The 12,034-nt window shown below is 42.3% G+C and overlaps 1 protein-coding gene across 2 annotated transcripts in view; it reads left to right on the top strand.

The window, feature by feature from the left end:
• The first annotated feature begins 861 nt into the window (after window positions 1-861).
• Window positions 862-12,034, top strand: part of Mtf1 (metal regulatory transcription factor 1) — a 47,906-nt gene continuing 36,733 nt past the window's right edge. For both annotated transcript variants that reach the window (XM_013142320.3, XM_005008612.4), the window contains exons 1-2: window positions 862-958; window positions 2,794-3,237. In XM_013142320.3, coding sequence (XP_012997774.1) covers window positions 2,845-3,237 — 393 coding nt within the window. In that variant the 5' untranslated portion in view covers window positions 862-958; window positions 2,794-2,844. The remainder of the gene's footprint in view (window positions 959-2,793; window positions 3,238-12,034) is intronic.

Here is a 12,034-nt window from a genome sequence, read left to right as displayed (position 1 = left end):
AGAGACAAATGCCCAGCAATCTGGTGGATAATATTCATCCCATTTTCCAAGTGAGAGATGGTGGGCCATGGCCTGAACTGTAGTCTCCAGGGATTGTCTCAATATTAGAAGTAATTCACGGGAAAAACAGCTGCTGAGAGGACCTAACAGATCTTACAGGAACTTAGAAAAGATGCACAAAATTGCTTGTTGGGCTTTAGGATGCCACTGCTTCTCAGCAGTGTAGTTAGTGATTCAAGAGATGGACCAACAGGGTGAATGTGAAGTTGAAAGGGAGTGACCAGTAGGTGGCGTTGCCTGACTTGGGCGGGAGAATCCTCCGCAGGGGAGAAAAGTTGGAGCGGCCAGGGTAGGCAGGTGTAAAAGGAGACACAAAACTGGGCGTTTTAGGAAACGTGTTGAGAAGGGAACAGATAGTAACGTCACGTGTGGTTGGGCCTGGAATGCTCGAGTTCCTGGACCTTCCTGTCTTGTTAACTTTGCTGGGTGACAAGGGGGCGTTGGGGTCGTTGAGGAAGAAGGCCGGGAACAGCTTCGCCCCTGGCGTACCCAAGCCGGGAATGTGATGGCTAACTGGCGTCCTTTCCGTTACAGTCGTGGTGCAAACTAGGCTGACGCTATTTCGTATTTGTAGTCGGGAGTCGCCCTCTTCCTTGCGCACGTCGGCGAAAACCAAGGCGCTTCCCGGTACAGCCAGAGATCACAGCGCCAGCTACGTCTCCGGCCGCCCTGCCCCGCCCTGCGGCTCACCCCGCCCCTGCAGTTCGCTAATTGGACGCTCGGGCTCAGCCCCCAGAGCGCGGAAGCCAACCAGGAGCGCCAGAGAGAGGTGGAGTGGCTGTCTCCTCCTTCCTCCGGAAAGCGGAAGCGGAAGTGACGTTAGGAAAGGTGGGGGCAATCATGGTGCCGCTGGGGTGGGGAGAAGCTGCTGCCGCCGCCGTTGCCGGGAGCCGCGGAGGTAAAAGGCGAAACTAGACTCGGCTTGGGCTGGGACTTCCCGAGGGGCGCGGGACTTAGACTCCCTCCTGAAGCAATTTCCAGTAGAGACCCCAGTCAGCTTTCTGTAGGGACCCCACCCCTCCTCCGTTTCCATGGGGATGGGTATCCAGCCCCCCTTTCCTGTCTCCATGGAGACCCGGACCCTGCCCCTCTTCGCCCAACTGGTAGCCCCCCGGCCTGTTTTAGGATTTTCCCACGTAGTCCTGGACTGGGGACCATTCTAGACAGGTTCTTCTCCCTAGACTCCTCAAGGGTGCTCCGTTCGCACTCCTCGTTGGCCATCCTCAAACCTGGTCGTGTTTGTTTCGGACAGTTGGTCTCCGCGTTGCCGCCGAATGTGCCGGGGCAGCCCATTGGGCCTTCAGTCCTCTTATCTCTCCTCTCAGAGGCAGCGAAATATGCATCTGTGGGGTTGCGTAAGCCAGAGCAAGGGGTCGGGCCGGTTCCTCCCGGATCAAATCCCTTGACTGGTAACTACCTCTCTAACACCTTGCTCCGTAAAGGCTCACTTTGAAACCCTAAGCTGAAGAGAAAGATAAAGTACAAAGCCAGACTGAAAACTAAAAGTGCTGTGCTAATTATTTTTAAATTATGTTCTACCTGTCAAACCCACATTTGTAGAACCTGTGTGTTCGCAGATGACGGAGGAATCACTATTTCAGACCACGAATACCTCAAATTTGGTATTTTCTCCAAGGGAGTGTGTCTTCCCAAGAGACTATTTCTTCACAAAACAGTGTAACTGTGCGTCTTTTCATTGATTTAGCTGACATTTTCTGAACTCCAAGCAAGTGTCAGTGTAGGAGCGTTTTCTAAAGCCAGAGAGCTCAGTATACAAGCATACTTTGTAATCCATACCATGTAGTTTTATTTTATTTATTTATTTTTGAGACGGTCTCATTATGTAGTTCAGCATGGTCTTGAATTCACTATGTATCACAGGCTAGCCTTGAACTCTCAGTGATCTTTCTGCCTCAGCTTCCCAAGGCTTGGGTTTACAGGCATATACCACTCTGCCTGGCTACCATATCGTTTTAGTAAATAATTAAATTAAAATTATCTTCATTAGATGTGCATTATGGGACTAGCCCAGAAACCGAAACATTTGTTCTAGGAGGGAGGGGAGGAATCCACATCTGTTCCTCTATTTGTCAGACATTGTGCCTTCCATACCCTACTTTACTCCTTATCACCACTTTGAAAGAAAAATGAGGCATAGAAAAGTTACATAAGGGGCCGGGGATTTAGCTCAGTGGTAGAAGCCCCTGTCTGGCAAGCTCGAGGTCGTGAGTTCGATCCCTGATACCAAAAAAAAAAAAAAAGAAAGAAAGAAAGAAAAAAGAAAAGTTACATAGATAATGAAGGGCAAAGCCAGGATTAGTAGGTGACTGACTTTTATCCAGAGCCATGTTTCTTCTGTCATAGGCTACATGACATATTGTGTACAGCACCATAGTATGATGTGAGTGGAATAACCATACTTTCAGATTTAAAGCAACTCAGCCTTGAAGCAACCACTGTTCTGTTTGTTCTTTTGTTCTCTTTAGGTACTGATGAACACATTTAGAAAGCCATAAACTGCTACTTATTCCTTAGATTTTTTTTGGGAAAAAAGCATTGTTTTTCCTTAAGATTGATTTGATTGTATCAAAGTTAAAGTTAAAAAATTATTGATGATTTTTTTCATTTGTTTTGGCTTTTTTTTTTTTAAATGAGAGAAAATGAGTGTTAAGGTTTCTGGGGAGGTCAGTGGGTCTTGTGGTGTGGCTCTGACTCTGGGTTTCTCTATTTCAGAAAGGTCATTACCTTTCCATTTCTCACAATTGGGCTGAGCACGATTGCATCATGGGGGAACACAGTCCAGACGACAACATCATCTTCTTTGAGGCAGAGGAAGATGACAAGATGCTCAGGTTTGTGGATACAAACGGACTGGTGCCTTCCTCATCTGGAACTGTTTATGATAGGACCACTGTCCTTATTGAGCAGGATCCTGGCACTTTGGAGGATGAAGATGATGATGGACAATGTGGAGAACACTTGCCTTTTCTAGTAGGGGGTGAAGAGGGCTTCCATCTAATAGATCAGGAAGCAATGTCCCAGGGTTATGTGCAACACATTATCTCACCTGATCAGATTCATTTGACTATAAACCCTGGTTCCACACCCATGCCAAGAAATATTGAAGGTGCAACTCTTACTCTGCAGTCGGAATGTCCAGAAACAAAACGTAAAGAAGTAAGTAAAGCAGTGGCTGGGGCCCTGTTTTGGTTTGGGGCGACTCCTTACGTGAATCTCGTTGACAATTTTAACTGGGTAGTAACGGAGACACTGGGTGTAGTGCCTATGGTGGTTTTGCTTGTCAACTATAGCACATATACTTCATGTTTAGTTGTGTTTGCTTTCTTGAACTTTTTGATTGTATGTCCATGTTGAAATTTAGGAATATAAATGATCTTAAATTTTCCTCAAATCATAAATAAAGTGGAAATTTCACAGAAGTAAATCCATGTTTCTGATGCTGAAATAACTAAATTTGACTTACCTAATAACAAAATATTTGAATTTAGCTTATCTCTGGGTTGTGTATAAATGATTTGTTTTGGAGATGGATATCTACTGGAATATATTTTATTAATTTAATGAATGTTTAATGAATAATAAAGGCTAGCCTCTTATAAGAAATTCAAGCAAGAGACATGTCTCGAATGTAGGTTAGCTGAAATAAGTTGTCTTGTTCATGTTTGGATAATGTGAGTAAGGTAATATATGTCAGTTTGTTTTGAAAACTGTAAAATATTTTACAAATTGTACTGGTGATAATTAATGGACTACAAGTTACTGTTTAAAGGTAGTGGTAAACTTAGGCTGGAATCTAATTAACTTTGTAAGTTAATTAGACTAAATAGGTCACTGGTAGTTAAAGTGCTGGGGCTAAATGTAAGATGTTACAAAACAGAAATAGAGGTTAGGAAAATATTTTTCTTTTTTGCTGTAATTAAGGTATTAAAATTTCATATGGCTTATGTATATAGCTTGTTCATGGCATTTGAATTTTCTTTTTCTAACCTTAGACTCGGAGCTAGAAGGAACTTTAGAGACACCATCTTGTCTCAGCTCCCATCTCATGCAGGAATCTTTCTACAGATCTCTGACATTAGTTTGCTGGCCTGTGCTTGAACAATTCCACGGTGACAAGAACATAGTCTTTCATAGCTTAGCTCAATACATCTCTTGGCTCACTCTGATTGTTAGAAAGCTTTTGCTTATACAGAGGCAAAATCAGCATCCAGCAGTGCTGCCCAGTGGGTCTAGATCTGTCTTCCTGAGTAACCTTCCTCCCATAGGACGGCCCTTCAGATGTGTAAAAGATCATGGGCTACCAATATGGACTACCATCTCTGGTACAGACTGACCACCTCCATTTGGTTAAGTATCCCTCTTACAGCATTTTCTTCCAGGCCCTCAGTGGCTTTGTCACCTTTAATTGAATGAATTTCAGTTTTTAAAGTCCTTTTAAAATTCAGAATTGAGCACACCTTTGAAAGTGTGAATCAGTCAGCACTATCTCTTAGTCTGCCTATCTCTTAGTCTGGACATGGTACCACAATTACTACATAGTCTGTGTTATCAACAACATTTTACTGTTAGCTTCTGTTGGAAACCACTGAAATAGTGGTTTTCAATTGAGGATAATTTTGCCCCCCAGAAGGTATTTGCTAATGTCTGGAGACAGTTTTGATTTTTACCCTGGGAAGTTGCTATTGGAATCTAGCGGGTAGAGGCTAAAGATGGTATTATAAACATTTTACAGTGTACAAGATGGCTCTTGTGACAGAGAATTATCTATACCAAAATTTTAGCAGTGCTGTGATTGAGGAATCCTGCCTCTCTTATTCTTTTGAGTGTAGCTGTCAAGTCTTGTGCAATTGAATGTGGAGACCTGTATGTAAAGCTTAAGAATCTCTCCCTACTAGGCAGAAGTAGGAGGAGTGTGCACCTACCTCAAAAAACACGACACAACACAACATAATACAACACTGGTTTCAGCCTGGTACTTAAGCTTATAGGGGTTTGTTTCAACTCAACAACCATTTATAAAGCAAAGTGTTGTTACACTGTATGAGGTTGCAAATGACTATGGCAATTTACAGTATTGAAGTTGAAATATATTTGTGAGTAATCATAACATTAGACATAAGTGGCAAAATGCGGAAGAGAGGTATATCACTTGGATCAGGGAAGTCTTTATGAAAAATGTAGGATTTGAGCTTTTTTTTTTTACTCGGTACCAGGGATCGAACTCACGACTGCCTGCTTGCAAGGCAGGCGCTTATGCCACTGAGCTAAATCCCCAGCCCCTTTTTTTGTTTGTTTTTAAAGTACGTATTTATATTACTTGAAGAATGTATATAATTTAGGGGAAAAGCTAGTGTCCTTCCAAGAGACAGGAACTGCATGAGCAAATACATGAAGGTGGGAAACACATGCAGTTTTCAGGGAGCAGCCAGTTATTCTGTTAGAACACTGTCAGTACACTTTTTATGTAAAGCAGTGAATAGTAAACACTCTACATTTTGCAGGCCATATGGCCCTGTTGCAACTACTTAGCTTTTCTATTATATTACAAAAGCAATGATAGATAGTATGTAAGTGTATGAGCATGGTTATGTTTTGATAAAACTTTATTTACAAAACTAGGCAGTGTGCTGGATTTGGCCTAATGGCTATAGTGACCCTTGGACTAGAGCATAGGGAGTAGTAGGAGATAAGGATTGAGAGATAGCAGACATCTAAACTTGAATGGCAGTGTGATAGCATGCTAAGGGTTTGGACAATTCTACAAATAGTGAGAAACCAGGGAACAGTATAATTAGAGTGGCATTTTTAAAAAGTGCTCTAGCAGAAGTTGCTTGGAGGTAAGAGAAGGTGAAGACCAGTGCCCAATTAGAAGACACTTTTTTTTTCCTTTGGTCTTTTTTGAGACAGGGTCTTGCTATGCAGTTCAGGCTGGTCTTGAGCTGACTTTGTGTAGCCTAGGCTAGTCTTGAACTCCCAACGATCCTCCTGCCTCAGCCTCCCGAGTGCTGGGCTTACAGGTGTGAGCCACCACGCCCGGCTCAGAAGACACTTTCAAGGTAGACATGGTGGCATGTGTACGCCCAGGACTTGGGAGGTTGACAAAGGAGGATTGCTGTGAGTTCAAGGTCAGGCTGAGCTACACAGTAGACTGTCAAAAAACAAAAAACAAACCAAAAAAAGACATTAAATGTAAGATTGGGGTTTCATTTAATTCTGATGAAGGAATGAGAAGCTTTCATAGAGGTATGAGAAAACTTTGTATGTTGTTAGAATTTGAGTAATGAGCCATGACTTGGTTGTGATTCAAAGGTTTTGAATCATGTTGATTGAAAAGTTTAGTCCATTTCTCCAGGTTTGTTGAATTTGTGGTTTTGTCTCTTACACAGCGACTGATAGAGCTGGCAAAGAATTAAGTAGTTAAGAGTCAACTGTGGTCCCATATTCAGATCACCCTCAGACTTTTTGCATGCTGAGGAGAAAGTGGCTAACTGTGCCCTACGCTCCACCTCCCACTCCTTAAATGGTGATTCCATTAGCAGGAATCAAGACAGGAAGAGGGAAATACTTGGTGGGGAAATTGATGATTTTGGTAAGAATACATTAAATGTTAGTCATTGGAGAAAAGTGACAAGAACAAGTTGAATGCCTATTGGAAACATGAATCTGAAATCAAGGAAATGATAGGGTATTAGAATTGTGGATCAATGAAAGGACAGTCATTTGGACTATAGACAGTTTACTTGAGGAAAAATAAGAATTGGTCTGAGAATTTAAGTGTCGAAAAGAGAAAGAGGAACCGGAGGTGATTACAGAACTCAAAGAAATGGGTGGAACGCAGAGTTATGAAGCCAAGGGAAGAGTGAAGTGAATATTTGTGTGTGACCCTGCAGGGGAGTTGAGCCAGCCAGTGCACATCCTAAGAAGGTTCTCAGGAGACACTGGAGGCTGAAGTCTGAATGATGAAGAAATGGGTCATGAGGAAGCAGGAAGTGTCAAGTGTGGCTAGCTGGCTATTTATTTATTTTTTATATTTTTGCAGTAAGAGATTGACCCCGGGGCCTTCACAATGAACTATACTCAGTCCATTTTTATTTTTACTTTTGAGACGGGGTCTCACTAAATTGTTAAATTGTCCATGATGAGCTTAAACTTGGAAATTTGAGAAGGAGTGATCAGGGATTGGTTTTTTGTTTTTTAGGCAGGATTTCACTGTGCAGTCTAGGCTGGTCTTGAACTCATTATTTAGCACAGCGTGGCCTCAAACTCCTGCGATCCTCCTGCCTGAGCCCCTCCCCCCAGTGCTGGGATTACAAACATACATCACCACTCCTGACAAAAATGGAATTTTTTTTTTTTTTTTTTTGAGGCAGGGTCTTACTATGTAGTTGGGACTGGCCTTGAACTCATAGCAATCCTCCTGTCTTAGACTTCCAAGTGGTGGGATTACAGGGATGCCTACCGAATTGAGTAGTCTCTGAAATCTTGCCTAATGACTAGATATTCAGGAGCCTTTCCCTCCTGGAGCACTGTCTTACCTTAGTGTTTTATTTGACAGTGATTTTATTTATTTATTTTTTCTGTTTCTTGCTTTCTTTCTTTTTTTATTTTTAATTTTTTTAGTGATTTTATTTTGACATTTAATCCATTTGCCTGGCTTGAAGAAACTGGTGTCGATGCCCATGAGTTCTTAACCACCTTACTGCCCTCACTCCTTTTCTTTGGTTTGCTTTTTTTTTCTTTTCTTTTCTTTTCTGGTTGTACTGACGTTGAACCCAGTATTGCACGGAGCTACATCCTCAGCCACTTTTTAATTTTTGAGGCAGGTTCTTACTCAGGCTAGCCTGGAAATTGTGACCCTTCTGCTTTGGTGTCTCCAGTGGGATCACAGACATGTGCTTGTCCTCTCATTAGTTTTTTTCTTACATCACTATGTAAAGGGTTACCCTTTAAAAATCTTATAATTTGATAACTAGTCTTCTTAGCTTCCTAAGCAGCTTACTTTCTGAGTCAAATTTTAGCCTGATTTTCCTGTTTACTCTTTATTGTTCTATTGTTTCCCTTGGTATAGAGTTGGCTTAACTCTTTTTTTTTTTTTTTTTTTTCCTCATGCTTGTCTAGTGCAAAAATAAACCAACTAGAACCTTGCCACAGGTTCTGTCTTTTCCTAGCAAGGGCCACTTGTCATTCTATTTTCACATTTCAGATCCTTAGACTTAATGTTTTACTGCTGCAGTAAAACATTTGGTAGCTTTGAGAAATTCCAGTCAAAAGCATTCTTAAGGTTCGGCTCTTCAGCTTTCTGAACAGCTGTTCCTTCGTTATTTCATGCAGCCCATGTTTTCCCAACTCTCTTGCATCTGTACCCTTCCCGAGAACCTGCCAGGACTGCAGTTACCTTGCTTTGACTCACACTGGTGAATATATCTTGTCCTCCATGGCTCACACTTTTCTGCTACTAATCACCTAAGAAGAAAAAAGAAGACTGGAGTTGTAGCTCAGTGACATAAGTGCCTGCATGACAAACGTAAGGTCCCAAGTTCAGTTCCTGGTACGAAAAAAAAAAAAAAAAACAAACAAATCTTGAAATCATACACCAAACCTGATGCACTGATGGAAGGAATATCATTTCACACTCTGTCTCTTTTTTTTTTTTTAATCGGTATCAGGGATCGAACTCACAACTGTGCACTTGCAAGGCAGGCGCTTATGCCGCTGAGCTAAATCCCCAGCCCCTTGGTCTTTTTGATATAGATTTTCCTATGCAGTTCAGGCTGGCCTTGAGTAGCCCAGGCTGGTCTCAAACTTAGAAAGATCCTCCTACCTCAGCCTCCCAACTGCTGAGATTATAGGCATATACCACCATGCTCAGCTTCATTCTTACCTCCTCCTTCCCTCCTCTTTCTCTTCTTTCTTTCTTTCATTCTTTCTTTCTTGAGACAGGGTCTCACTGTGTAGTTCAAGTTGATTTGAACTCACTGTGTAGGTCAGGGCGGCCTCAAACTCAGTGATCCTGTAGCCCTAGCCTCCTGAGTACAAGAGTATCATTTTCTAACAAGAAGCAGTTACAGTGATGCTTTGTGAATTGAGCTGCCACTGCATTGTTTCGAGGCACATCTTGAATGAGTTAGTGGTCAGTTATATTCCAAAAGGTTTCTTTTGGTCGCCCCCCCCCCATAGTTTTTTCTTCCAGTGCTAAAGACTGACCCAGAGCCTCATTCATACCAAGCAAGTGCTTTACCAATGAGCTATATCACCAGTTTAAATTTGTTTTTAGACAGTTTTGCTTTGTAGTTCACGCTGACCTTGAACTCATGGTAATCTTCCTGCCTCAGCCTCCCGGGTACTAGGATTACTGGTTGTGTACCACCATCCCCAGCAGTTTTTTTTAAAAACTGACAAATTTTTAGTATGAGACTAAAGGGGCAAATTTGATTCCAGTGTTTTGAAGCTTTTCCTCAAAGATGTCCTTTATGCAGGAAGACCTCATTCCAATCTCATTCTGCAATATAAATCCCTTTGGCAGGGCACTGAGACAAACCAGGGTGTTGCTGACTCTTGAGGGGAGCCACCCACTTCCACTGTTTGCATGAGGTGATTACTGTTCTTGACAGGTCTTCTGAACTCCCATGGAATCGCCATTCAGAATGGACAGAGACTGACTGTTTGAAAGTCTAGAGTTTAGGGTCTATTCACTTTTTCCCCATGCTTTTTGTTTTCTCTGTGTGTTTTTTAGAGAGGGTCTTGTTATGCATTTCAGGCTGGCCTTGAACTCATACTTATGGCAATCCTATCACAGCATCCTGCGCTGGAATTACAGGGAACATCACCACATCCAGCTCCCCAACTTTTGATTTATCTCATTGTTAAATATCAGGAAGTACAAAGAAATAGTCCCAAGCCAGGCAAGGTGGTGTATGCTTATAATCCAAGCACTCGGGAGGCTGAAGCCGGAGGATCATTGGGAGTTTGAGACCAGCCTGGGCTATGAAGTGAGCGCAAGGCCAGCCTGAACTGCACAGGGAAACCCTGTCTGAAAATGACAACAAACAAGCAAAATACAAAACAAAAACAAAAACAACCCCAAAATCAAAAAATAGTCCCTGTTCTGAAGGTTTGGGGTCTAATAGGGCAACTGATAGTACCTGTATGTATGAGGTTCTGTAGGAATCTAGAATAGGATGCATTTTCTCCTTGCTGCTGTATGAAATGGTTTAATCTGTGTGTTCCCTACATGCCTGTGATATCTGGTGTTTGCATCTTCTGACATCACCATTTCTGTTACAGAGGCCCACAGGCTTAGGAAAGGGATAAGGTTGGTTTTATATATATAATGTTTTCAAACTTGGTGCAGTGCTATAAGGATAGTTCTCAAATTCATATTTGCATAGGCTGTGCATAGTAGGTATTGCTAACATTTTACTATTGTGAGACATCGGAAAGAAGCTTGAACTTTAGTGTATTTTTCTCTCATTTGAATCAAATTTACTCTTTTCTTTCTTTTTTTTTGTACTGGGAATCAAACTCACAACCTTGCACTTGTCAGGCAGTTGATATGCTGTTGAGCTATATCCTTGGCCCATAAATCAAACTTATTCTTAAAACTGTTTCTTCCGTAAAGGTAGTTTTAACCTGGGTTTCATCTTTTTTTCTGGTCTGTACTTGCTGTGTGGCCATGGGCAAGTTGCTCTTCGTAGTTGTTTAGTAAATGTTTGCTTTCTTTTTTCTTTTCTTTTCTTTTTTGAGACAGAGTTACTGGCTGGCCGTTAGCCCATGCTGATCTTGAACTTGTGGTGATCTTCCCTTAGTCTTCCGACTGCTGGGATTACAGGCACAGGCCACCATGCTTAGCTGTTCATTTGCTTTCTTTTCCTCACAGGTCCCGTGGTTGTCTCAGAGGTGTAGAGGTAAATCCAGTTGAAGGAGAGATCAAAATGTTCTTTGTTAGGAACTCTTAGTAAACATTTTTTCCTTGAGACAAGGTTAGAAATTGTGGTTGGATTTCAGGGTAGCCCGTAGAAGACTCAGTAGTTCCTAACTAGCTGAACTGTTATAGTAACACCACTGTGGAATTCAAACCATCATTTATAGCTGTGTTTCAAAATGAGGACATTCGTGGTCCTTCTAAGGGTTCTGTGAACACCAGTCTTTGCCACAAGTAATCTTTTATCCTTGTTCTCATCTCTCTTGGACTTCAAGGACCAGGCGGGTAGCAAAGACAGGATAATCAGATGCTCATACCTGTTGACTGTGAACAAGGCTGAGAAATGAAGCAGGGCAGCAGGGTGTCACTAGTTCTGTAGGAGTAGGGCACTGAGGTATGGCTGGGAACAGCGCCGGGAAATGAAGCCATGGATCTACTGTAGTGGCAGAAGCTGGAAAAAATGGGGTCATTTCAGAGCTCTTATGTTTCTGATTCAATCAAGCATTTTGGTTGTCCATTGCAGAGTAGCAGAGAAATCATTTCCAAGATGGGGAGCAGTTTTGATATCAGGGAGAGGGAAAGGAAGCGGCTAGTGATGGGGAGCCAAGATAGTTCCTGTAGTCATAGTCAGATTCAGCCTTTGGGAGAGTGTTCATCTGCTAGACAGTCAAGATCATACTCCATGCTGAGTCGGGACTGCAGATACATGTAGAACCTAGTTCTTCCAGGCTGTCTCACTTTTTTTTCTAACAGAAGCCTGACCTTTTTTTCTTTTCCTAATTTTATTTAGTTTGTTTTTGGTTTTTTGAGACAGGTTCTCACTGTGTAGTTCAAACTAGTCTTCAACTCACTGTGGACCCCAGGCTGGCCTCAAATTTGTGGCAGTCCTCCTGCATCAGCCTCCTTAGTGATCAGGTTAGAGCTGTGTGCCATTGTGCCTGGCTGTTTTATTTTGAGACTGGGCCTTGTTATGTAGTTTAGGCTGGCCTTGAACTTTCAATCCTCCTGTTTCAGCCTCCTGAGGGTGAGATT

The sequence above is a fragment of the Cavia porcellus genome, unplaced genomic scaffold (genome assembly GCF_034190915.1).
Source record: "Cavia porcellus strain 051 isolate PalLab524CR breed Dunkin Hartley unplaced genomic scaffold, mCavPor4.1 scaffold_25, whole genome shotgun sequence".
In the NCBI taxonomy this organism is placed as follows: domain Eukaryota; kingdom Metazoa; phylum Chordata; class Mammalia; order Rodentia; family Caviidae; genus Cavia; species Cavia porcellus.
This window is presented reverse-complemented; position numbering and strand designations above follow the sequence as displayed.